The sequence below is a fragment of the Accipiter gentilis genome, chromosome 17 (assembly GCF_929443795.1).
Source record: "Accipiter gentilis chromosome 17, bAccGen1.1, whole genome shotgun sequence".
Classification (NCBI taxonomy): domain Eukaryota; kingdom Metazoa; phylum Chordata; class Aves; order Accipitriformes; family Accipitridae; genus Astur; species Astur gentilis.
Window position 1 is genome coordinate 2,379,890 of NC_064896.1, and position 26,795 is coordinate 2,406,684.

General features: G+C 50.0%; 1 protein-coding gene across 1 annotated transcript in view; it reads left to right on the forward strand.

Moving 5' to 3' along the window:
* CSMD2 (CUB and Sushi multiple domains 2) overlaps positions 1-26,795 on the forward strand; it is a 310,633-nt gene that overhangs the window by 271,870 nt on the left and 11,968 nt on the right. Inside the window, exons 50-62 of the mRNA XM_049820686.1 lie at positions 1,296-1,481; positions 1,802-1,996; positions 3,364-3,537; positions 3,901-4,074; positions 6,786-6,959; positions 7,839-8,027; positions 10,637-10,810; positions 13,088-13,270; positions 19,689-19,865; positions 20,707-20,886; positions 22,116-22,289; positions 23,465-23,638; positions 26,692-26,765. Coding sequence (XP_049676643.1) covers positions 1,296-1,481; positions 1,802-1,996; positions 3,364-3,537; positions 3,901-4,074; positions 6,786-6,959; positions 7,839-8,027; positions 10,637-10,810; positions 13,088-13,270; positions 19,689-19,865; positions 20,707-20,886; positions 22,116-22,289; positions 23,465-23,638; positions 26,692-26,765 — 2,228 coding nt within the window. The remainder of the gene's footprint in view (positions 1-1,295; positions 1,482-1,801; positions 1,997-3,363; positions 3,538-3,900; positions 4,075-6,785; positions 6,960-7,838; positions 8,028-10,636; positions 10,811-13,087; positions 13,271-19,688; positions 19,866-20,706; positions 20,887-22,115; positions 22,290-23,464; positions 23,639-26,691; positions 26,766-26,795) is intronic.

The following is a 26,795-nucleotide window of genomic DNA, read 5'->3' on the forward strand; positions in this document are numbered from 1 at the left end:
CCATGTCACGAGAGGGTGACTTTTCCAAGATTGCTGATTTTCTAGCCCTCGTTCATGTGCAGAAGGAATAACAGGAAGGTGAATGTGTGTTGAAGTATCAGCATGTGGCTCAGGAGACGTAGGCTCAGCCTCCAGTTCATGCATTAGCTGAGTGGGAGCAGCTCCGGCTATTCCAGGAAGGAATGGATTTCCTTTAGAGTGTGTTTTAAATGCAGACATTTGTTTGGGTGAGGTGTTGGCCTCCAAATCGGTGCTTGCTAGCAGGTTGTGCTCATCTCGGTGCCCCGCAGAGGCTGTTGGCAGCCCCGTTGGCTGGTGGTCTCGCAATGGCAGCTTTACAGGTCCCAGGTTGCTCTTCCCCCTCGTCATCCCGAGCGAGATGGGCTTCCCCCAGAGCCAAGACTCAGAGAGGGATAGGAACCTGCGTGGTGGTTTTGGAGGCAGGTCTAGGTTTGCTTTCCCTGCTCTTCTGCATGCTGATAGAGGGAAAAAACCACCCAGATTTAAGTGACAGACTCCCAATGCTGGTTTTCCCAGTGGTAGGGGAGAGGGTAAGAGGGCTTGTCATGTCTTGTGAAACTCTTGCAGCATAAATGAACGTGATTCTGGTCAGTTTGTATTTGGCTGTTGCTCGTCTTTCTGTGACCTGCCTGTCCCCTTTCTGCCCCGTTTGGCCACTCTCCTGGCTGCAGAACTGAGGATCTCGGCAGGAGCGGTGCAGAGCATCTTCTCCGAAGTGCTGCCATCTTGAGCAGCCGTTTGGCATTGTGCCTGTTTATCTTTTTTTTTTTTTTCCCTGAATTTCCCCCTTACCTTTTCAGCCGTAATGCTAAATTTAGCCTTCCTTCTGCCACAACATAATTATACAATTTGCTGCCTTATGTAATCCAGAAGTGCTGTTGGAAAGGGGTTTCAGGTTGTTGCTGCTGTGGGATGTAAATACAAAACGTTATTGCTATCTAATCCTTCATCTCTGTGTGAGAACTTGTGAATAATGTGTGGACGCATTTTGTATTGCAGATATTATGGAAAGTACAAGCCAGAGTCTCTTCCAGTAGAAACTGGTGTTCAGCATTGGCTTTGCTGTTACCACGCTGATAGACAGGAGTTGAAAATCTGATCCTCTGTGAAAGCGGGCATTCATTGCAGCTTCTGGGGTTCAACACGGGGCTGGAACTTTTGTTAAATAGGAAAGCTTGGGATCTGGGCTTTCAGCTCACTTACCACAAACCCGTGATAAAATTGGAAGCTGATTCCTTGGCTGTGTTTTTTTTCCCCCTCCTCCTTCTTCCCAGCTCGCTCCTGTGGAGTTCCCAGAGCCCCAAAAAACGGCGTTGTCTTCGGCAAGGAGTACACGGTGGGAACGAAAGCCATGTACCACTGCAACCAGGGCTTCCAGCTGCAGCCCGGGGAGGAGCCCAGCGCGGAGTGCCTGCAGGCAGGGCAGTGGAGTAACGGCAACCAGCCCCCGCAGTGCATGGGTGAGTGTTTGTGGCCGGTGCGGTCCCACGGGGAATTTTGGAAGTCTCTTTGGCAATGTCTTCCAGCTCTAGCGTGGACGGCTTTGCCTCGCAGGTGCGGTATTTGGGACGCCGGGTTTCTAATCCTGCAGAACGCGGGTCTGCTGTCCCCTCTCGTGGTGTTTTGGTTTCCCACCTGTAAAACAGAGATGCTGATACTGGTCCCCTTGTTAAAAAGCCAGCATGCTGGCTGAAATGCCCCGAAGTGCCCTGGAGTTAAACGCCTATTAACGTCTTTTTGTCTCGTTTCTTTTCCCTGACTCACCACATCTGGTTTTTAGCTGTCACCTGTCCCGATATCAACAGCATTGCAGTTGAGCATGGTCGGTGGCGGCTGACCTACGAGATCCAGTACCACTACAACGCCCAGCTAATGCTCATCTGTGACCCCGGGTACTACTACACAGGCCAGCGGGTCATCAGGTGCCAAGCCAACGGGAAATGGAGCATAGGCGAACCGATGCCGACCTGTAAAAGTAAGAGCGGTGAAGCTCAGGATGGGGACCTTGCAGGGGATGGGGCTTCTGTTTTCGGTTCGGTGGGTGCGAGAGCTCTGCTGTTGGCGTGCGAACACACCGCAGCCCTGGCTGCTCTTGGCAGCATCTGAGAGCGTGGCCGCGGAACTGCTTGGGTGGAAGAGAGCTTGGATGCTGGGAGAGGTCATCTGTTGATCTGATTCTTGGTTTAATCTAAACAGTTCTGCGAGAACTCAAGTACATTAGCTCATCTGTTGCTGTCGGGTCCCAGCAGTGTAGCTGTCACTGGTGCCAGATGCTTTCAAGTTTGCTTTTAAGAAAGAAAAAAAATTCTGATTTAAAGCCTAACCTCTTCCAATTTTATGCAAACGCCAAGTTTACAAGGGTAGCAGTGTCACCTGTAAATCAAAAACACTCTTGGCAAACAAGCAGCTCGCTCAGTTGTTCTGACATGACTGCTGTGCTTTGGATCTTTTCTTTTGTCAAAGGTGGAGGGTTTTTTTTCTCTCTAAGTGCGGATAGAGACAGAAAAATTTCTCCCTCAGAACGGCAGCTTTCCCTTCCCTCCTGCCTCCCTTTGTTTCTAGAGATGCAACTGCTGACGTCGGTGACAGATGTAGTTTTTCCCCTGCTAGCTCTTCAGCCAGATCCAGGAGCGTGAGCCTGACCTCGTTTTATTTCTTCAGCGTTATTGCCACCTAAATTCAAATGACAGGATCTTGGCAATGCTCTGAGGTCAGAAGCACCCAGCGTGAGTCTCTTGATTTCTTGCTGAGTGCAAAAGCTCCGGAGGGTTTGCAGATCTTTAAGGTAGATAAAATAAAGAGCTGAAGTTTGTGGCCGGGAGCTGCATTTGCGTGGGCTCCTGGCCAGGCTCCAGCTGCACCCCGCAAAGCAGGCTTGTGGCTGGGTGTCCTCTGTGGGTCTGACCTTTAGGAATCAGCTCTGTTCTGGAAGCCACGGTGTGAGGAAAAAACTGGGTGTCACATTCTAATTGGAAATCTTGTGCCATTTTGTGGTGTTCCTGGAAGTCAGGCTTCCCAGCTGTATGTAGCAATGGGTTAATAGTAGAAATATTCCTGAGTTAAAAACTTCCTGTATGAAAAACCACTATAGTTTCTTCTTAGCCAGTCTTACCTTTAGTACTTCTCTCGTGTCCTGAAGCATAAATATTAATAGCACTTACATTTGTCGCCTCACGTAACATGACTCTGAATCGTTATTACCCACGTAACTGTTTAACAATCTTTCCTACTCATTTCTGACTTCAACAATAACTTGCGGTGGTAAGCGTCACCGAGCGCATTTCTTTAAAAAACATAGCTCCCCTCCTGTTCTCGTTTACTGTACCTTGGGATCTCTTCTAGTTATCTCCTGCGGAGACCTGCCGACTCCACCTAACGGCAACAAGATCGGCACGCTGACCAGCTACGGGGCCACAGCCATCTTCTCCTGCAACACTGGCTACACCTTGGTGGGGTCCCGTGTGCGGGAGTGCATGGCCAACGGACTCTGGAGCGGAGCAGAAGTGAGATGTCTGGGTAGGTGCGGAGTATCCGTGATGTTTGTTGGGGAAGAGTCCCGGTGGTGTTTGGGGAGGGAATGGGAATTTTAGGTACCGATTCAGGAAAGAACCCAGGTGAGGAGTCAATGCTACTGAAGCTGTAGGGTTTTAGGTAGATAGAAAAAGGAAGCAGGCTTTGATTCCTTACTGCTCAGCAGATAAGAGGTGTTTTGAGATCGGAGAGCTTTAAAAAAGATAACGTTGTTTTTGTGGCTGCTCTGGTTTTACTTATGACTGCAGAGTCTCGAATTCAGGTCCACCCGGCGAGGCCGGGTGGTCCGCGGTGCCTGCCGAGGGCAGGCGTGACCTCTCGGTCCTTCTCCTTGTCTCCCTCCTGCAGCGGGGCACTGCGGCGTTCCCAGTCCCATCGTCAACGGGCAGATCAATGGGGAGAACTACAACTACCGCGGCAGCGTGGTTTATCAGTGCAACCCCGGCTTCCGCCTAATCGGCATGTCAGTGCGGATCTGCCAGCAGGATCACCGCTGGTCCGGGAAGACGCCTGTCTGTGTGCGTAAGTATGTTGTCAGATTTCTTTAGCCCTGGTGATGGTCAGAGGACGGGAGCATACGTACAGACGGTTGCGCAGAGCTTACGCGCCCAGGCTCCGTACGGCCGCTTTGCACGCTCGCAGCGAGCGTCCTGCACGAGCGTCCCCGGGGCTCACACAGGAGAGAGCTGAGGTGTGGCAGGAGTGGCAACGCTGCAGTTTTGGCCGCTTTGCTGCTTCCCTCTGCTTTGTAAATTCCACCTTTCTTTGGTGTTTTTCACACGCTCGATTTCTAACGGATGAGCCCAGTGGAAGGTGTGGTTTCGGAGGAGACCACCCTTTATCGGGGTGCGGGGAGGTTAAAGGCAGACGTAGCCCTGCCAAGGACACCACAGTTGTCACCGTCTTTGAGAGCCGTGCTCTGTGCCGGAGGAGAATCAGTCTCTCTCCTCCTCTGATCCACATTCACAAGTCACCTTGTACAACCTGCTCATTTATCTTGCCAGTGAGCTAATTAAGTCAGCCTCTGGAGCTCTAAGGTGTTAATAAGTTTAAGCATCTTCTTATCAATGGACAGTGCGCTCCATGTATTTCATATCATGATTCTCCAGTTGTTTGCTTCCAATCTCTCCTGTCTGGTTTAGAGTTTTATGTGCTGAGGCACAATAATAACAACAAGATAGGAATAAGGAATGACCTATCAATGAATATGCAGATTCCAGCCTAAAAATAAGAAACAGACTTGAGTTGTCGAGGTTAGCGGGGACTCAAAAACTTGGTGGGTGTCTACAGTTCTGCATGAGCTTTTTAGGAAAAGAATTATTGGAATGGCTGTCTCTGGGTCTGTAGGTAGGTTTGAATCACTCTCGTGTCTGAAGATGCTCTGTTGAGAAAGTTTTAATTCACTTTTACCTGCCAAGTATATGCACACTAACCTTGGATCAGGAAATCATATTGATAGAGGTCCTCCTGCTGTCAGGCAGATTTATGGAAATGCAGGATTTTCTAAACATCCATTTTCATGGCTCGTCTTGTTTCTTTCGGGAGGGACCAAACCCATTAGAACAAAGCAGATGAACATTACTCATCAGTGTCTGTCTTCTGACTTCTGAACCAGTACAGGACCGGTTCCTATGCAGCACCTTTGTCGGGCTCCGCTTTGTGCCAGCTTCTGACTTCGGTGCCTGAAAGCCCACCAAGCTTTCGTGCAGAGATCTGTAAAGGTGTCTTGTGCAGAAGTTGGCCTTGAAGTTATTACACTATGTTAGGCCTTACAGATAACATAAATTTAATGTCGTTAAAGCAGAGCACTGTTCGGCTCTGAAATTAGATGCCTTGAGGCTTTATTGCTTCTGAAGAAGCTCGGGGCACTGTGTATGTTAGCACATTATAATTTCCTATTGTCCTGATATTTTCGCTTTAAACCTGCTGCAGTTGCTTCCTCTGTGCGAACAGGTCTTTTTGATCCATGCCAGCTGTGGGGAGCCTTTTTTTTCTGGGACAGAATCCATCACCTGTTTCAAAACACGTATAATCATATTCAGAAGTACCTCAGAGAATCTGACATCTGCTTCCTGCAGCACCGAAAGGCTATCTTGCTTCGTATTTTTTAGACCTGTACCTGTCATCAGCTTGCATAAGGAATAAATTCCCATCCCTGTGGTATAGTCCAGCCCTGGCAGTCAAATGTGTTATGGATCTTTTGTGGGAATTTCATCTTCCCTTCTGGCTTTGGCAGCTGTACAGCTAAACTGCTGGACTTTTACTGATGGACCATTACCCTTTTTCAGCATGACAATAATCAATATTGCTTTGTCCTCAGCTGTCGGAAGATGTCGCATTCCTTAAGCGGCCAAAAAATCTCTTTATGGTGTATCCTGACGTTTCTTTTGCACAGTGGAACTCGCTGCTGTGCTCCAAGCCGAGGTCTCCGGGCTTCGCTCGCAGCGGGGGCTCTCTCCTCCCTGCATCGCCCGCCTCGGCCGAGGTGCCAGCGGGGTGGCCCAGGCAAAAGCACTTTGAATTTCAGTTTTCTGCGAGCTCGCTGCTGCTCCAGCGTTTGTCTCTGCACCTTCCCTGGGCATTGTCAGAGCGGCTCAGCCCGGGACCCTTTAGCCCTTTACCTTATGGCTGGCCCGAGCTGGCATCAGCCACAGGAACAAGAACTACACAAAAATCCTTATTTCAGGGATTTAGAAATAAAGGTTTTCCTCTGGAGTTTCTCAAACTTAAAGCAGGCAGATGTAAGCTTTCTAGGCCATATGCTAGAAACCTGATTTTTTTCTCATCTTTTTCCTCTAACTATCCCTCCAGGTGTAACTTTATACTGCAGCGAGCATACATCTGACTTACACCAGGGAGAGGGAGGAAACCATCCGGTTTCGTGACTCTGTGTGTGACGCCCAGGGTAATGTAAGGCAATAGATTAATAGCAGTAGTTGGGATTTTTGAAGAGGAGCTCTAGGGATTTACGGTGTAAGTCAGTAGGATGCTGGCACTCAGCCGCTTAGAGAGCAGTTCAGAGAATTTCTTGTGCCAGTAAAATGAACAAAGTTACCGTGCTCTCAATTTGATTCAGTATTTCAACAGAGCTAGCCACAAATCTTTGAAGTCCGTGTGGGTTTCAGGGTTGATGTGGGGGTTTTTTATGGTCTCCTTCCTTGGGAACTTTTTCCAGTGGATCATCCGCTTTCTTCCAGGCAAAAAAAAGTAATATCTCCAATTTCTAATTGTAGCCATCACTTGCGGCCACCCTGGCAACCCCGCCAATGGCTTGACCCAAGGGAGTCAGTTCAATCTGAACGACGTGGCCAAGTTTGTGTGCAACACTGGGTACCGCCTGGAAGGAGCATCGCAGTCCCAGTGCTTGGCCAACGGACAGTGGAGCAGCACCCTGCCCGCCTGCCGCGGTAAGTCATCCGCCTCCACCCCGGTCGAGGCGAACGGGACCTGCCTGTGCCTTCCTCCTGGGTTTCTCTGGGTTCCTAAACTCCAGCTTGCTGCTGTCATAAAGTCACGCAAAACAAATCTTGCGGTTCCTCAGGAATGTACAAGTGATGTTTGAGCTCCGAGCGCTGGGTAAATCTCACGCAACAAACTTGATTTTCCCTCGGGCTTTGCTCAAAGCTGTTAGCGGACCCTGCCCAGCCCCGCATCCTCCAAGACATTGAAGTGCGTGTTGTAAGGGGGGGGGGGGGGGGGGGGGGGACACAAGAAAATAGGCCAGCCCCGTAGCAGAGGTCATCCTGGTAACCGCAGACCAGTTTACTCCAACCAAACGCCACTGTCTGCGCGGAGTCCTTTGTCCTTCTAGGCTGCCCTACTTCCACTGGTATTAGCACTCGAGTTCACTTACCAGATTTCCTCCCCTCCCTGCACCCCCTTCCTCTGTACTCCCTTAGTCCGGTATCTCTGTCAATACTGTTGCTGTGTCGGTCAGAAATCAGTTATTCTCAACTGGCTAATGTCAGTCCCAGTTTGGGGCCAGAGAGCAAGGCTCTGCTGCTGAGCCTCGCGTGGCAGAGCGAGAGCCCTGCAGGATTGCCTCCACTCTCTTTTTTCCTTTTAATAAGGATTTTTAGTATTTCTGCCCTAAAGAATCTTAAAAAGAAAAAAAAACTGAAAAAAAAAATCCCCACCCCAACCCTGAAATTGTGGAATATGTGATTTGCATTTTTTTCCCCTTTTCCTGCTCGTTTTTGGAGAATCCTTTGTTCTTTGTTACACCCTTTGTTTTGTTTTTTTTTTTGTTTTGTTTTTGTTTTTTTTTTGTTGTTGTTTGTTTGCAGTTGTAAACTGTACTGACCCCGGGCACCTGGAAAACAGCATCCGACAAGTGCAGCCAAGTGGTCCTCACAGATTCAGCTTTGGAACAACTGTCTCATATCAGTGCAGCCATGGATATTACTTATTGGGTACACATGTCCTTACCTGTCAGGGCGATGGCACTTGGGACCGTGCCCTCCCACAGTGTCTTTGTAAGTTTTTCAGAATAATACCCATCCACCCCAGGCTTTCATCCCATGTAGTTCTCTGTTGTTTAGCTGTGAACGGTCATGTAGAAAGTCTGGATCCAAAGCCCTTTGTAATCCATGGGAATCATTCCATCAGCCTCGCTGGCCTCTGGATCCTGCCCACGGAAGGAAAATATGTGGTCTGAGGAGAGAAATCCTATTAGACAGAGATGGTTTCCTTCTGCAGGGGAAGGCAGCTCCCACTGAGTTTTACTGGTTTTGTGCAGCTCCAGCAAAGGTATTGCGGGTGGAGAAGGGCAGCGGAACTTCTGCAACACAGATCTTCATAGGAAGCAGCGTGCAATTAGCCTGACCGAGGACGGAGTGTGTTTAGCACCGCTCGGGCACAGCTGAGTTTCCATACACCCACTCATCCCCGCGGCTTTGGGGGAGGGAAATGACAGTGCGACGGTGAAATAAATGCAGCCTTTATTCTGCCGCAGCGCAGGTGCTGAAGAGGATTTGCTTCCTGACCCTCGCTCTACGTTTTTTCCCCTTTCTTTACAGTATCCTGGCCCTTTCTGGCACTGTGGTCTGCAGAGAGAATTGGGAGGTTCTGGGCGATGGGTTTGGCTGCGGGACTATTTCCAGTAGTGTAGAAAGACACAAAATAATACTCACGGTGGTCTCGTGCTGTAGTTGTAATACCTAGTCCAGGAGATGTTTGTGCATTGTGTGAAAGACGTCAGCGGTGGTATCCCTATTTTACACTGGGGGAAACCAAGGTCCAAAGTGTATTTGGAGTTGACGTAGGGCTGCCCAGTGAGCCAGTGGCAGAGGCAGGAGCAGACCCCTCGCAGACCAGCCCCCGGCACAACTAGTGTGTCCTTTTGGAGACGAAAGCAGCTGCCATCTCATTACCTGGCATAACAAATCGCTGAAGAAGTCAGAAATGGAGCTCCTTAAGTTCGAATCAGCTTAGCTGTTCCAAAGCCACGATTGTTTCTTTTTTTTTCTCGTTATTATCCTTTGGCACCTAGTCATACGAAGTAGTTTTGGGCACGTTTTCCTTTCCTTTTGTTAGCAGCATGCCACCTTCTTGCATTTGCAGCATCCTGCACAGGCCGTGGGGAACTGACAAGGGATAACCGCATGTTACCGCAGCCGCAGGGGCTCCAGGAGGGTAGTTACCTTTTAAAACCTGGGCGCCTAATATCTTGGGCTCCCTTGGTCCACAGCTTTCCAGCTAAGTATAAAAGGGATCTCCTTCCTCAGAACGTTGAGCATCCATTGACTTGGAGGATTTGTGGGCATTCCCAAAACTTTGGAAGCTCAGGTCAGTTTTAATAGTGATTATCTGGATTCATGGGCTTAATAGCTTAAAGAAAAAAAGAAAGAGAATTTTGCATGTCTTTGTTTTCTGTGTGTTGAACTTAAGACGTGCTCAGTGCTGAAACCCGTACCTCTTTAAAGCATTTATAGCTGGGTACCTAAAATTACTAGGCACTTTCTAAAATATAAATTAAGACGGTTGATGCCAGACAAGCTTGGGTTGCAAATGTTGTCTCATGCCTGTTTCTGAGGAGGGAGTAAAACAGAGTTGATCCCCTTTGAGGGGTGGGAGACCGAGTCCAATAAGTAGAGTAACGGGAGCAGAGCCTAACGCATCAGAAGAAGCAGTCTTCACACTGTGTATATAAATCCTTTAAAAACCTCAATACCGCCACAGGTTTTAAGCTTAGCTGAGTCTGCTGGAGTATCTGTTATTAAATTGTTAGTTACAGTGTGAGTTTAAGTATTAGCTATCAAACCCATTTCCTTGCAAAGCGTCCTTGGTTTTAGTCACAGCTCTGCACCAGTATATTTCAACGCCCACGTGCCCAAACATACGCGTGCTCTCCCTTTTATTGAAACATACATCATGTTTTCTACCTAATGCCAGTATTGGTATTTTTAGACTCTAGCAGAGGGAGATAAGATATCAGTTACGGATGCTTTCCTTCAGAAACCGAGCGGTGCATGGTCTTTACGCTGAGCAGCCTCATCCAAACCTGTCTAATAGCCCCTAGATCTGTCAGTGTATTTGTCAACAGCCTCCCTGTCCCCACTCTGATTGCTAAGCTAAAGTAAACCTATTAATTATTGTTAGCCGTGGTTTTTTACTAGCAATGGTTGAGTGAGCAGTGCTCAGAATCTGCCAGGATAATTTGCTCAGGTGTGACACGGCATCAATTGCAGCTCTGTGTCGCAGGACCTGCCGCTGCCGGGGATGGGTGGGGGTGAGGGTGTGCATGGAAATATTCACGTTTAAGAAGGGATGGTTTTTCCAAGGAACCTGCAAAATACCTGTCAGTGTCAGGACTGGGCATTTACGCACAAACCCTTGGCAGCTCTTACAGGATGAGCTCACATCCCCCAGAAGGAGACCGATGCAAGGTCTGCTATGCCACAGCTGCACCGTGGCACGAAGCACCGGGTGCTGGGTGGGCTCTGGGGCAGGCGAGGGGGTTCAAGCTGCCGAGGTCCCGTGCAGCGACCTCAAGCACGCAGTACTTTGCTGTCTTTTGCCTTCGAACGAGCCTCACGGGGGGCAGTTCCCTCACGGTTGAAGCTGTTGCATCTGTCTCTTACAGTGGTCTCTTGCGGCCACCCCGGCTCCCCACCCCACGCTCAGATTTCGGGTGACAAGTACACCGTCGGCTCCGTGGTCCGGTACAGCTGCCTGGGGAAGAGGACTCTGATCGGCAACTCCACTCGCATGTGCCAGCTCGATGGGCGCTGGAGCGGCTCCCTGCCGCACTGCTCAGGTGAGGTGGGCTTCAGAAGGGAGGGGATGGGGCAGTTCCCATCCTGCGCTACCCCTCTTTATCCTGGGAGGGAACAGCCTGATGGGCTTTGGTGAGCTGGAGAAATACACGTGCTACGGAGGGAGATTGCGGAAGGCTCTGAAAATCGCTGCCTCTCAGTTATCCGGTCTCCTGCAACTTGGATGATAAGCGCTGGCAGAGTAAACCGCTCAGCTTGCAACACGAGAAATACATCACTGCAGCAAATGTTTGTGGTAGGAGGTGTACTGCAGCCTGCTGCTTTACAGGTTTTTCCGTGCAGAGTCTGTACAGCATGAACGTGTCTTAAGCAAAATCGGGTCCTTGCATCCGATCTGCAGCATCTGACCCTCTTTCTCGTGCATTCCAACAAAAGAAGCCCATGTGGCCCCTTTCCAGGGCCTGACATCTGCTGTTATGGCACCGCAGCAATCCCAGGTCTGCACAAGGCGAGTGAAAGCTGGTACAATGAGTTTCCACATCATCAGCATCTCCACTGAGAGCAGTTTGGCAACAGAAGTCCGTCCCCGCTCCCGTGCCAGAGCGAGAAAGGTCTTGCACTGAAAACATCCTGATAAGCCCAAAAAGTCCCTGATGAGACGGACTCGATCAAAGTCATGGGGGATGCCGTGAGCTGTGGTTGCCAAACCTTCCTGAAATGGGGGAGCTGGGATCTCAGCCGATGGCCTCCGGTGGAAGGAAGGGTGCCGAATAACTGGCAGGATTCTGTGCAAAGCCCTTCCCACACCACCCCGTCACTTGATCCTCGGAGAGCCTGGAGGCAGACGAAATAGGAGCTTAGCTGGAGCAAAGCATGTGGGACAAGTGTTAATTTTTAATTACGCCACTTAAGTTTAGCAGCTCCACTTGACCAAGTTTAACCTCTGCTTTGGAAGGGAAAAAGAAATCAGGCAGAGTCATCCTCGTATTCAGAAGCCGTATCTGCAGAGCCAAGTTCTTGATCTGTAGCTGCTCGGAAGGGTTTTCTGCTCTAATTCGTGCCTTTCCCCCATGTGGTTTTCACTGTCTCTCCTGTCGTCTTTGTGGGTGGATTTTTGGAAACGTTCAGCGTTATTCTGACTAGTTCCTACTGACATCTGTTGTGTTTGATTTTTTTTTTTTTTTCCTGAATGACTTCGTGGAGGCAGCTTTAGACCGAGGCTGATGGCATTGGACAGGCCAGCTCTGACTGGGGGCCAGGTGCGTGCCCAGTACCTCAGAACCGTGATTTCCGCACGGGGAGAGGTTCCTCTGTTACACCAAACTCGGGCGGTACAGTTACAATAGCAGCGAGGAGGCAGAATACAGCTCAGGTCATCTGCCAAAGGTTCTTGCGTGCGGGAGATCGCTACGGTGTGACGGCAGTTTTTGCAAGGTGAAACAAAAGATTTATTGCTCTAAGTCATTACGGGAAAGAAAATGCTGAACCTGGAGCATTCTCCCCCTTCTCTTTATGAGTAAGTACGTCCCCCAGATGGTGAATAGGCTCATTATGGTTTATATTACACGTAACACTGCAAAGGCTGTACCTGCAGCAAAGCGCAGAAGGCCCGGGAACTTCATTGCTAGCTGCAGGAGTGAAATAGTCTTTTCTGGCTTGGGGGTGGATATGTTTACACAGATCATTAGCGGAGAAAGCCAAGAAGAGGCGTACGCGGTGTGAGCCTGTATCAGGCCGTGAGGAGGTGGGCATTTCTCCAGCCTGCCCCAGAGAACCCCTGCGAGGCATCTGCTCCAGCTGCTCCCTTCCTCCCGTCCCCCTGACTTAAAGCCGGCAGCTCCAAGCGTTCGCAACTTGTACGAGCGGATGTTTCTCAGCTGGATCCCTACAGCCTCCGCGCTCCAAACCCAACAGCTTCGTGTTCTGCAAATACAATAGGGCGTGCTGAGGTGGCTCGGAGCGTGTCGTAATTTCTGCTTGGAGGGAAAACCATCCTCATGACTGATGCTGGCAACCGAGCTGCTGTCTGCTGGAGCAGCTGCCACGGAAAGCAGCTGCAGCTGGTGAGGGCTCCATCTTGAGATTCAGGAGTTATGGCCGTATTTTGCAACCAGCTTAAAACCGGCGGGCTCTTGGAGTCAGGGGACATTTCATCTGGAATTTCCCCGCTCTGCTGAGAGCCAGTCGGAGTTAAAGGGAGTCAGTCACGCGATCCAAATCTGCGTGCTGGCCCTCCGGATGCCTGGAGTTGAGAGGGAAGAAGGGCCAAACCCCATGACTTTGCTTACTCTGCTGATACCGTACTCTTTTCTTAACAGGAGGCAGCCAGGGCTTGTGCGGTGACCCAGGGATCCCCTCGCATGGCATCGGGCTGGGAGATGACTTTGATGTGGGCAGCGTGGTCCGGTTCAGCTGCGAGCCCGGTTACATGCTCCGGGGTTCATCCGAGAGAACCTGCCAAGCCAACGGCTCCTGGAGCGGCACGCAGCCCGAATGCGAAGGTACTTTTCCAACCCCGTCTCCTCTCCCACGTCACGCCAAGCCTGCCACGGTGTCCCCAGAATTACCACGGCAGGGACAGCCGCCCAGCCAGCCCATCCCTCTGTTTTAGTTGCCAGGGACAGTCTGGTGCTGCGAGAAATAATACTCTTGTTCATCGTTTCCTCCAAATACCGCGTGTACGTCAAGGAGCCTCAATCGTCCCCTTCCCAAACATCTGCAGGGCACGTCTCACGGGAGGGGTTTTCAGTGCTCGGGAATGAGTGTCACCTTTTTCCATGCCCAGCTCTGCTCCGCAGAGTGCGCCGGGATGGTACAAAGGGTTTCAGGTCATTCAGGCTCACGCCAACATCTGGACGGAGGTATAGAGTAGGAAGAAGAGCCTTTGGGATCTGGTCCTCACTCCCAGTCGTCCCCCGAGACTGTCACTCACAGGCTCGCTGCAAGAATCACTGGGGTAAACGTCTCCTGATCTGCATCATGTATCCAGCTAGTTGATCAGAAATGCCCCGTTTTGGCGTAAGGTCTGCGGGTACCACCAACTGATTCATTGTTGCTTTGTTGAGGAAATTCAGCAGAATGAGAAAAGTCAATAGCTTCAAACCTCTGTCAAAGCTGGAACTGGCACGTGCAAGAGTCATTTACATTAAGCAGAAACGCAAAATGCAAATTATAATCCAGTAAGCATATTTTCATATTTGAAAACCCCAAACCCCTTATTTTTCCATTTGAAGGAATCAAGCAAGACCCTATAATCCAATCTAATAAACCCCCCAGCCGGATTCTCTGAGCTGTGCTGCTCACTGCTACTGTTTTATAAAAGTGTTTAAAAATCAATTGGGAAAGAACAAAAGCCAAAAACGAGGCAGGATACCAAATGCGAGGAGACCTGGGCAAGTGCTTCTCTCCAGCTGTTTTGAAAGCCAAAAGCTCAGAGAGAGTTTGTAAATGAATTGGAAATTTATTCCAAATTGATGGAGCTCTTGATTGAAAAGACACTGAATCATGTTATTAATACACTCGGGTCTCGGGGTTTTTTCATTCTCTGTTTTTTTCTTTCAGTGAAAAGGCTCTGTTCATTAATCTCAGGATAAATAACCCATCAGGTTCCAGAGGCACCAAAATACGGAACCCTGGCAGATTTTTTTTCATACTTTATGAATAATAATAACATTATGCCTATAATGTAGTCATTTAATGTTAAGTGCTGACTGGCCAATATAGGAAGGTAATTTACAGTGATGAGCGGCGAGCTCTGTCTCTCATTTGTATTCACAGCGAGTTGCAGCCCCTACAAGGTGTTCTTCTGACTGCACGTTGAGCGTTATATTCAACTCTCTGAAACAGGTATTTATAGGAGAGGGAGAGGAGATTAATTTGGGGATTGAATTCAGGGCAAATGAAGACGAGGGCTGAGTGCCCAGGCAGGGGCTCGGAAGGAATGGGCACCGCGGTGCTGCCGTGGAAAAGCTCCGGCGCAGCTCCGGAGCCGCTCAGCACCTCCGCGGCGCATTAGCTCTCTGACTCAGCTGCTTGTTCGCTGCTCTCAGCCACCAGAATTGAGTAAAATCAAGCCTGATGGGGCTTCACAGGGCACCGGCGTTCGCCTGCCCCGGGGAATTCAATGCAAATTGCTCTCCAGATTAGCTGCTGGATGAGCACAGAGGGTCTCGGGCCGTCCAGATGAGGACCCGCCGCAGAGGAACGCGTAAGCGCGCGGACGTACAGAGGACACGGTGCAAATCCTACAGCGTAAATAGAAGGGAAGGAGAGAGGAGTTTCAGAGCGAGCTGCTGTAATGGGTTCAATTACAAAGCAGCTGCTCGTCTTTGAAGTCAGGGGCTGATGTTGAACGTCGGTGTCTGCCTGCGCTGGGACCAGTATAGCTCTGATCCACGGAGGGGCTGTGTGGCAGGTTGGGAGCGCTGGGCTTCGTAGAGGGTCACGGTGAAACCCATCGGCTCTTAATCCTGATATCTTTTACTCACTAGAACATTTTTGAAGAAAACCGAAGGAATAGAGAGGCAGGAAGAAGTCACAGCTGATTTTTCCAAAGTGTACAAATGGTTTGGAATTAAATTAATTGCAGGGACTCCATCTGAGACTCCTGCTTCAGGCTGGTTTATGTAGCTCTGGTTTTGTTGTCCCCAGTAAGAGCAGCTTCCCTGGCTTTCCAAAATCACAGGTTTTAGGCCTCATTTAGCTTTAATTTCCAGCAAGTTTTTAAAGCGTAAATTAGATTTTAGATGTTTTTTCCCTTCTTTCTCCTCCTTCCTGATGCCCCATCCGTGTTCGCCGAGGAGTGGTGCAGGAGGGGGCTCCTCAGTTGTACTCCGCTGTACGCTCCCTCCTCCTCTTATAAGTTGAGCAGAATATTTGCTTTTATAATGCTTATTGTTTCTCCAAGTGAATTAAAACTGCATCCGAAATGAGATGGGGCTCTGGCTGCTCTTTGGCAGTTTCAGTCGATGGAAACGTGTTTATTTTAAAGTGGTAACACTGGGAAAAGAAACTGAGTTTTGTCTCATGCCCATTTGACTGCTGAGGACGTGGGAGGTGGCAGGGCTGGGATTCGGGTCTAGGCTGCTTTTTTCTTTCTCTCTCTGCATGGCTAGGGAGGTTATGGGTTACTGGTTAAATTAAACAGCATGGAAATTACCAGCCCTGAAGCAAAGACTTTGAGATTCCAAAGGCTCTCAGCTGTGTCTTATTCCAGCAGGAGGTTTTTCCTGATGTGTCAGACGTCATTAGGAGAGCGTTTCAGCCGGGCGGTCAGATGGCAGCAGAACCTAAAAGAAGGACCGACGGTTATAAAGATTAGGTCAGAGGAGGGGCAACACGCAAAGGACACTATTCGCACGCCACTTGGAGCGTAGTCAGACGTGCGCTGACAGCAGTCGTCAGCCCGCGGCTTTTCCTTGCCGCGGTTTCTGAAGAGCAGGGCTTGCTGCTCCTTGCAGAAACGTGCCTTCGCTTGGCGCCGACCGAAGGGAAGGTCCTGAAACAAGCCCTTCTCGCGGTGCTCAGGGAGGTATTTGCGGTGCAGGGTCGGGGAAACTTAGTCTATGTAAGAAGTAACAGCACTTGCCCCTTGGCCTGCTCTGGCCGATGCCGTTTTGGATAACGGTGGTACCCGTCGGGGGGAGCTCGGTGGCCTCGTCTGACCGTACTCTGAGCATCGCTCGCCTCCTGCGCAGCTACGCTGGCTCTGAGCCGAGTGCCTGAACAGGACCCAGAGAAATTTCCTTCTCCCAGCAGCTTCTCGCTGTAAAACGTGTAGGAAAAAGCAAAGAAAGGCAAGGGAGGAATCTTAATAAGCTTCTCAGAAAAAGGAGGCATGGGTTGGAATCAGATTAATTATTGCTGAGCTCTGGAGCACCTCTGAGCCTTGTGATGTTTTATATAGCAGAGGCCACGTTGTAGTGTACAGAAATTTCCCAGCTCCCCCCCAGCAACGACGGGATCACAGGGAACGGCTCCGGCTGTCACCAGGAGTCGAGGCAGGCACCAAAGTCCCTGCCGCCTCTGTTCATGGTCCGCCTCAGCACACGTGCACAGCTTGCTTCCCCCAAAAATCGAAATTGATTCCTCCTTAGGAGGAGGATTTGGGGGAGGCTGCTCGCAGCGGCAGCACGCACAGCCTGCTGTCGCACCCGCTGGCTCCAAAACCCCTCCGGTCAGCAGCCCTTCGTGTTCAGTAACTGCAGAGTCAGAATTAACGAGGAACAAGGGGAGCGAGGCGATGTGCCCTTGACTTCACGACTGGACCTGAGGAAGCATTAAGGTGTGGAAGGGAGTTTACAGCTCCCGGGTTAGGGCAAGGAGCTGAGTTCTCGGGAGGGCTCAGGAACACATTTTGAAGTGTTTGGTTCCCACTGTGCCATCTCCTGTTAGAGTTTGAGGAGCTCGGAGCCTGCCACGCTGAGCCTCACCGCATCCCACTGCTTGGCCTGGAGCTGTTTGGAAAATCTCGTGCTGCGGGTAGTCTTTAAAGATGCGCAAGTACTTGGTGGGGATGGAGTTAATTGCATATAGCAAGCTTTTCCGTGGGGTTTGCTCAAAAAGGACCTTGTAAAAATAACTGTAGGAACAAAATTTACTTTGATAAAGAAACAGACCCAGAAACCCCAAGGCGGGGAGCTCTCTAACAGCCTGTAAGTCCCAGGGATGTTGGAAATGTTTTGATAGCAGCGGTGGGGTTGGCAGCGTAGGAGTGCCCTGCAGAGGGCTGTGCCAGCGCGGTACGGGCAGGCTGGGGGGTCGGGGCTCTTGGGTCTTCGGCACAGACGGGGACACGTGTGCTGAAGGGGGTACGAAGGGTCTGGACCCCTGGCTTTGTCTGTCGTGTCTCCTGCGACGTGGCAGAAACCAAGTCTTGGGGGAGAGGAGTGGGACGAGCTGGCTCTCGGCTCCTCTTGCGCTCCTTGCTGCAGCGGAGAGTCAAACCTTTCTTGTCGTATCAGTCCTTTCAGCTGAGCATCATCTCCTCAAATATTTCCCTGGTAGAGAAACAGCAACTCTAAGAAATGCCCATCTGATGCAGCTGATTTTCAGGTTATTTTCTTGAATTTAGACTTCAGTTTAAAGGTGACTGGGTTGAGATTCTTAAGAGGACGTGAGTGGGTATGATTGTGGGAGTTCTAGGCTCTTCAGGATTTACACCCTGTTCAAAAAACCAGAGCCAAAACCAGTTTTCTTTTGGGGCCTAATTCAGTTTACATCTCCCACTGAAGCCAAATGGAGTTCTTTGCCTGCTTACTGCTCGCTTGCATGATTAGATCCTATTTATATTTAAATTATGACTTGAAAAGTTCAAACCTTTCATCCTTACGTTTATGGCTTCTTTTATATCTAGCCTATACAGGTCGCAGTTGATGCATGCTGCGATTAAACCATTTCCATGAGTCTCCTTGTAGTCACAGAAGTAATATTTTTGGGTCGCCTGTGTGCTTTTGGCCACCTGCATAGGTGGAGGAGGTTGGGCAGGAGGGAACAGCTGATGTATGGGCAGGCAGTGAAATAGTAATTTCAGAGCTTTTTCTGACTTGATAGAATCTGACTTTTATCCCAGCATCTCTTGGAAATGACACCGTGTATCACAGAGACGTTGGCTGCATGAGAAATCTGTAACGAGAGAGCACCTCGGACGATTTTAGTGCCATGCAGAGTTTCTGTGCACGCAGTCCAGAACGGTTATTAGTTTCCTCCTGTCAAACATATATGCCTCCAACAAGCTCATATGTTAACAGGCTGTCAGCAAACCAAGCAACAAGGCAGAGGAAGACTTCTCTCCTTGCGTTGGTGGCCTGTGCTCATCGCTTTCCTGCTGGGGCCTGAAGTTGCGTTTCCCCGTGCAGAATGGCTGGCAATATTGCAGCGTGTGTGCCAGGGACGAGTCCCAGGGCAGGGACGGGTCACCTTGTGCATGCACAGACTGATGCTCTTGCAGAGATTGCGGCACGTTGCCGGGAGGCGGGGGGGGGGGGCAAGGAATTTCCTTGTCAAAGAGCTGGGATTTGTCATTTAAGCCTTTCCTCGATTCATGTGATTTTCTTTTATGTCCTGTAATTTCAGAGTAAATGAGGGCCGGGCGCAATTATTGCAGGTGCTTATTTTGTCATGACAGGGCTTCGTGCGCCACCATTCACTCTGATGCCTTTTTATTGCTGCGGTGCTGAGGTACTTTAGACATAAAACTCGGGCACTGACAAACCTATAATTGTATTCCCACAATATTCTCCCTCGTCTGAAGGCATAATTGGATATAGCTGGGCAGCGAGCAACGCGGCGGCGGGAGAGCAAGCGGGCTCCCTTGCTGCTTTCATTCCTTTGAAGTCTCCAAAGTTGTCGGCTTCCCAAAGGGGCCAGAGGCAAAGCGGCAACGCTCGGGTCCGGGCTCCCAAACTCCTGGAAGATGGAGGGACTCCAGGCTTGGCGCCACCTGCTTTATTAAGCTGTAGGACCAGATGTGAGCTTGAGAGCTGGGATAAAGCCCCACCAAAAAATGGACACAAGTTCTTCCTTCAGCCTGGAGGAGCAGGCAGGAGGAGGTTGCTCCCAGGCTGGGCTGTGGTAGGGAAGTGCAGGATTCCCCCCAGGAGAGGAGCGGCACTGGTGCTTCAGGGACCGACTGGCCGCAGGGACAGAGTTGTTTTCAATCCCTTGCCAGGGATGCTGCCTGCAGCCTTGGGACATGCTGCCTGGCAAGGCAGAGCCCTGGGGAGCGGTGGTTGGATCCTGTCGGATTGATGTAGCTGATTTTCCACGGAATAGCCTGTTCTGTCTGAGGTGATCCAGGGGCTTTGCAGCTAATCTTACTTTTATTGCAAACAGTCAGTTGAGGATGAAAGCCTTGTTTTTTGGTTTGGGGAGGTTGGTTGTGTTTTGGGTATTTTTTAACTTTGCCATTTTGCTTTTTAGTTATATCCTGTGGAAACCCAGGAACCCCCAGCAACGCGAGGGTTATATTTAACGACGGCTTGATTTTCTCCAGTTCCATTATATACCAGTGCCGGGAAGGCTATTACTCCACAGGAGTGCTGAGTAGGCACTGCACAGTGAACGGGACGTGGACTGGGACCAGTCCGGAGTGTACAGGTGAGCACTGGGATGGATTCCTGGAAGATGAGATGAATGATGCTGCCGGGCTCTGGGGACAGGTTGTCAGGCCGTTTTGGACGCTCGCTGTAGATGCACACACGCACGTGTGCCGTGACGAGAAACTCAGCTAAACTCTCTAGTGGCAGCAGCAGTCGCTCAGCCTGCAATCTCTGCCAGTGCCTAATGGAAAACTCTTGCTTCGGGTTTGTTTTTTTTCCAGTTGGATGAAGGGAGCTCTGTAATAACTTCATGAGTAGATGTCAGCCGACCTGGAGGGGCTCTCCGGGGCCGCTGCTGAACAGAAGCGTTCCTGCCTGCCGGTGTGCCGGCACCGGGACGTGCGTGGGCAGAGCCCCAGCTCAGAAGCCCTCGGTGAATGTGCCGTGTTTCGTCCTGGCTCCCACCCGCAGGCGCCTGCAGCAGGAACGTGGATGATGGCAAATGTGGTTTTACATAAGAGATAGTAACTAGGGTAAAGAGAGGAGGGGGTGCCACGGGCAAACTGTCTTCCAGCTAGCCCAGATTTGACCCAGGTTTTCTTTAATGTTTAATGTGTGTTAATACTTCTTCTTGCAAGGTCTTAATGTGCTATTAAGATCACTGCTCACTCCACTGAGTAGAAGCAAAGTTTTCTCCACATGCTGTAGCCCAGCCTGCTCTATAGGTAGCGCCGCTATCCAAATCCTCTGCACTACAAATGTTCCCTTCTCCATGATCAGCGGATTACATCCTGCGCTGAAAAAATACTTGGGACCATGAGGTTTCTTGTTATTATGGAGCCAGAAGTGTGAGATGAGGGATGGTCAGCCAGAAATGCTTCTTCCTTTTTCTTTGGCAGTGATCAACTGTGGTGACCCCGGTGTGCCAGCCAACGGCATTAGACTGGGCAGTGATTTTACCTACAATAAAACGGTGGTGTTCCAGTGCACGCCTGGCTATATGATGGAGTCAGACAGGGCATCTTCTCTAACCTGCACAAAAGACCGAACCTGGAACGGCACCAAACCTGCCTGCAAGGGTGAGACCGGTTGTTGTAAATATTGGAGGATGCAAGTTTTACAGGCCACAAACTTTTTGTAACTTGTGACGAAGTAATAGGCAGCAACTGCTACATAGTGCCTGGAGCCCACCTGGGTGTTTCTCGGTCCAGTCATTCAATGTCACCTGTGTTTATGGCACTTAGGCAATTTTATCAACATAGCACCAATACCTTGCTATCTTTAGGTCTGTCGGTCATCACAATATGCCTGGGAGGGAGGTAATTGCTATTATCTCAGTAGTAGAGAAGGGAGAGTGAAGCACAGAGAGTTAAGTGACTTCCTTTTCACAAAAACCCAGATCAAACTCGAATGAAATACTGTGTTTTGCAAGCACACGCTTTTTGACATCATCTAGAAGTCTGAAAAATGTTCTTTTCCAACTCCTTTCGTTATTTCTCAGTTCCGAGATTGCCTCCGTAGTTCAGAGATAGGAAAGGGAAATAATAGAGCAGTTGCAGGACAGACTGGATCTCTTCTGCGAGTGTTTTTACTCACCCACCAAGTGTAGATAAGGCTCGTAGCAGCACCTCTGTACTTCTTTAGCAATCTGGAAAATTCACCTGTCACGATTCTGATATAAATGCAGACCACATAGAAACTTCCAAATACACTCCAGTTCCTTCAGAGGCTGTAAAGAGCAATTCTTACACTCCTCTCTGATTCTCTCCACTGAGCTAATGTTGCAGGAATAATCCAGAATGTGGCCAGAGTCTCATTTGGAGGCCAGGTTGATTTGCATAAGCTTAGCATCTTTCCCAGTTGCTCCCCTGAGCTGAAAAGAAAAGCACTGCAAAAATGTCATATTAAAACACTCTAGAGTGGATGAAATACAGGCTGGTTGTCGATTCAACTGCTAATCTGAAACTCAGCCAGGTTGTCCAGAAACGTATGAATCTTTCAGGGAGTCGTAGATGAGTTTTCACACTAAGTCGGGGTGGATTCTTACCTTCAGTTGAAAATGAACACTGACTCAGAAATCTGACTTTGAGATTTGGGATTTGGTTAACTCCAAACTTCAAAGTAAAATCCTGGGGTTTACAACTGCATGCACAGCTGGAGAAGTTTGTACGGCCCCCTGCTACGCCAGTCCCAGGAGGTGCTCTTTGAGAGCAGAATGTAACTTTGATCCTACATGAATTTGCTTGTTAATGGAAATAACTGCACCGAGAAGTCAGCAGAACCGAGCGCGCTTTTGTTTTTTGTTCAGCTATCGTCTGTAAATCCCCACAAGCCATCCCCAACGGGAAAGTCGTGGGCTCGGATTTCAGCTGGGGCTCCAGCGTGAGCTACGCCTGCCTGGAGGGGTATCAGCTCTCCCTGCCCGCTGTGCTGACCTGCGAGGGGAACGGGACGTGGAGCGGGGAAATTCCGCAGTGCTTTCGTGAGTAGGCAGCGTCTACGCGTTCGCGCATGACTTGGGTGGAGGGCTATGCTTAAAACTCCGTTGTTTGATTCTCCAACATCTCTGGTCTCCGTGTAGCTGATTTTAGTGTCGACTCTGCCTTGCCTGGCAGTATCGTAGAGGCTTCGGATGGACTATTCTCAGTATGCGAGAAGTTAAATATCTGGTTACTGCGCTTCCTAGCCCTAAGCCCAAGGGAAGTCTTGCATTAACTGAAGTCAGCGGGAGTTTTGCATGCCGGGAAAAGCAAGCATGATGTGTGTGCCTGTAGCCAGAAGTCTGAATGCTCTCCCCACCTCCCGACAGCAGCCAAATTGCTGGGAGTCTCGGTTCGCCATCTCTGTGACGAGGAGGTGGTAGTGGCCGCAGGGACGCCGTCAGGCGCTCCACCTCTTGTAACGGAGACGTGAGGTCGCGTTCGCAACAAGTCTGGAGATCTTGCATGTTCCTGTCCACCCAGCGTCTTTAAAACTCGCTGTTTGTCCGTGCGTCTCCCCGGTGACTGAGTCTTCTGCGATCAGGGCTCTCGAAACTGCGAAAGGCCGCAGGGAAAAAAAACCTTTGGCAAAGGGCGCCGTGTTGTTGCAGCAGAAGTCAGGAGTGTTTTGTGAAGGCAACGCTTTGGCTGGGTGGAAACCTGTGTGCTTGATACAATAGCTAATGCAAAAAAATTAGTTAAACGTCTCATAATGATGAAGGCAGATTTGAGTTTCTTTCCTTGGCTGAGTGGCTGGCAGCTGCACAATAGCCATTTTCATATTAAATCGTACAAAGCCCTCGCTGTGTTCTTTGCACCTTTCCCTGGATCTTGTATAATTAACGGGCTTCCTGTGTGACATGGAACCATATAGCAATATGACATCGTGCAATTAGAGATACATTTTAAAGCTAAGCATGCTGTTAGGGGAAAAAAAAAAAAAAGAAAAGATGGGGAAGAGGGTGGAAGGTAATTAAGAGCAATTGGCAAAAGGAGAGAATTACAAAGAAAGTAGCCAGCAACACCTTCTGCCACTACTAATTCCCTAGTCAATCACAGAGTTTGATGGCAGGGAGTGGTAAGGTTTGGGCTGTTAATAGACCCATCTTTAGCTTATTAACATTGCTTGCTCTCGAGAAGGTTCATCACAATCCGCTTGTCTCTCTGCCCGTTGCAGCTGTGTTCTGCGGTGATCCGGGGATACCCGCTCAAGGCAGGAGGGAGGACAGAGGCTTCACGTACCGCTCTTCCGTCTCCTTCTCCTGCTTAGCCCCGCTCGTGCTGGTGGGATCAGCCCGGAGGTTCTGCCAGTCCGATGGGACATGGAGCGGGACCCAGCCCAGCTGCATAGGTATGGGGAGACTCCTCTGTCTTGGAACTACAAGCAAAGAGCTTTGAGCTTTTCCATTTGCAGCAAAGTTGGTTTTCTTTTCTGCGTTTGCAGAAATTAGTACTTTGTTCCCCTGAAAATCAGAATGTACAGGGATGATGCTTTTGGTTTGTGCGTACTAGCTGGTGGTAAACAACTCATCTCCTTCTCTTGGGGTTTGCTGCTTAGATTCAGCGCCTGTCCCCGTCATTCTGTCCCTGATGGCGGTCGATACATAGCGCGTCCGAGGAAGACGATCTCCCTGTTACTGCTCGTCAGCGCTGTGCTTGGGCTGCCGGGGGGCAGGAGAGAGAAATTCCTTTGCAGAACTTGCAGGTTGACATTTGCAACCCGGGGCATAAGGTTGGAGGGGCTGCGTGAGAGCCTGCAGAGGGTTAGCACCACGCAGAGGTCCCAAAGGCTGGTGCTGCCCGAGTTACCTCTGGGGCTGGGGACAGTGGCAATATTGCACCTGCACTTGCGCCCTGTACCGTGCTGCTACACCCCCGCCGACATCAGATCTGTTGTCTTTGCACAGTGCTGGGCTCCGGTCGCTGTGCTGCTTCCAGGCTTCCTCAGGGACCTCCATCCAGCACGCTGCTCTGTGGGGACGCACAGTATCGCTATGAGCGATGGGACTGAAAATGCAATTTGACCGCAGAGAGCAGCCATGGGCTGCTGCGGAGCATAGCTCTTCTGCTCCTGGAAACTGCAGCAAAACCAAGTTCTGCCTAAAGGGTGCATGCGAGAGCTCTTAGGTTCTCTGCCGCCTTTGAATTATATCCAGAGTGGCAACTCCTAGAAGTATGAAAGTGCTATATACAGAGATCGAAATCCTACAAATGGCTTTGCCTAGCTGCAGTGTTGGGATTCAGGCTGAAATTTCCACACGTTCTTCAGGTGCCCATTTTCTGGCACTTCAGAACCCTTTGAAACCCCTGGGAGGTATATAATCACAATTAGTCACAGCATTCTTCACCTGTTTAAAACTCTGGCTACATTCTTGAACTCTAGGGCTCCTGCGGTGATAAACGGCACGGGCTGTGTGCTGTTACCTTAACTGTCTGCCTGAACACCACCATCATCACCTTATGTGGGCATCTGGGGCAGAAACAGATCTCAGGTTGTTCTCCACGGTTTTCAGTCGTTCTAGCTGCATCTTAAATCCATCACCAATTACAGTAATGTAAAAACACTCGTGGCCTGAACCTCCAAGTTTCCTATTGATTTCACCAGGAGCTTTCTCACGTACGGAGTTGGGAGCACCTGCCTACGTTGTAAACATTGGGTTTAAATGCTTCATCGCTTTCTTGCAAATCCTTGTCCGGGATCCTATCATACGTACATGGCACCCAGCCCTCCAGAGCCATCTATGATTGAACCCAGCAAATACAGCTCTTCATGCTACTGATGAAACGTACTTAGAATTTGTCTCCCCAAAACAAACCACGAGAAGGGAGAAGACTTGTGTGTCTCAACCCGAAACGTCAGTTCCCGACACAAGCAGCTGAACCCAAAGTGTTGTATTTATTCAGATCTCGCCCGTTTTTGAGATGCGTTAGATTGCTGGCACCACAGACCCCCCAGATGCAGCTCTGCCCTCCACCCTCTGCCATCCATCACCTGCTACTTCATCCAGCGATGGGGCTCTTTATTTATTTATTTATTTTAGACACTGTGATTTATCTGGGGGCTTCCATGGAAACCGCATCAGTGATAAACGACTATGGCTCGGCAGAACCAAATGACTGAAAATGAATTAGTTTGTGCGCCGCAGCCCCAAATTGGCCACATTTTGTATCCCTTGTTTAGGTATTCGCTGCAGCTCCAGGGACCTGGGGACGACACCAACAAGTGCCTAATGTTTCAGTGTGAAGAGACCGATTAGTCAGATCATAAGGAATAAAAGCATAAAAATAAACAACCATGCTATTAGGCACAGAACTTGTACTTCGTTGTCCTTTAGCTGCAGGCTGTAGTGGCAGGCCACTTCTGTCTCTCTGTGTTGGATTGTGGAGACTTTTCTTAGTTTATTTCTTGTCTTGCACAATCCTGTACAATTGGAAAATTTCAAGTAAGTGTAGAGAGGGGTTTGCTGTGGAGCCTACGGTCCTTCTCGTAGCAACGTTGAACAAGTTGAAGGAAGAAGGCTGCGAATCCAGAGCAGACTGTCGTCCGATCGCACCAAGATCCTGCGATGCTCCAGCTCCAGTTCCCTGCCAACGTAGCTGCCCTGGCGGGTACCCGAGCATCCCTGTGGGCAGCATCACACCTTAGCTCAAACCCGTGATCTCAAGGAGCAGGGAACCTGCTGCTGCTGAACTGCCTTTCAGACAGAAGCTTCAGTTTCCGTCGCTCAGTTTGGGATGCTGCTATTAATGTGATGCATCTCTGCCTTAATTCTGTTGATGCCCTGCTACTGTCGACAGGCTGGGGAAAAAAAAGGATAGATGCTAGAAGAGTAGCAGCAGGTATTCCTGCTGAATCGTGTGTATTCATCTTCTGATAGATTGAGACCGAACGAGGCGTAAAGAGACATTATGTATCTGAGATGCATTAAAATTTCCAGCCCCCATCGATCACGACGAAATAGCGAGGTTCCAAGGGGAGCATGCGAGCAACAGCCGAGCTGAGCCCCGAAAGACAAAGGTGCCGACCCAGGACGCGGGAGAGGACAGGGTCACCGCAGCCCTCGGGGCGGGGGGTGGCCGGTGGAAGCGGAGGGCTCGGGGGCTTCGCTCCTCGTGTATAGAACAGGGGAAGAGACGGGAGTCGTCCCTGACACAAGATTTATGTTTTTGCATTTTCTCCTGGGTGATGGAGTGCCTCCGGTTAGTTTGCGCTGCAACAGTCAGGGATTTAAGGAACAAAAAGGTCCGTGTATTTTTCCTTGTTGCCATGTATTCCTTCTGTAGCAAAATATTTCTGTCTCGTTGCAAAGGCGCAGCGCGATCTTTCTGTGTGGAGAGCAAGAGCTCTGACGTGGCTTCCCCAACTGCTCCTTTGAAACACCATTTCGGTTCTTTTCTTTTCAGACCCCAGCCTCACGACGTGCGCAGACCCCGGCGTGCCTCTTTTTGGGATGCAGAACAACTCCCAGGGCTACCAGGTACTGGCTTGGCACCGGCTGCGCCCCGAT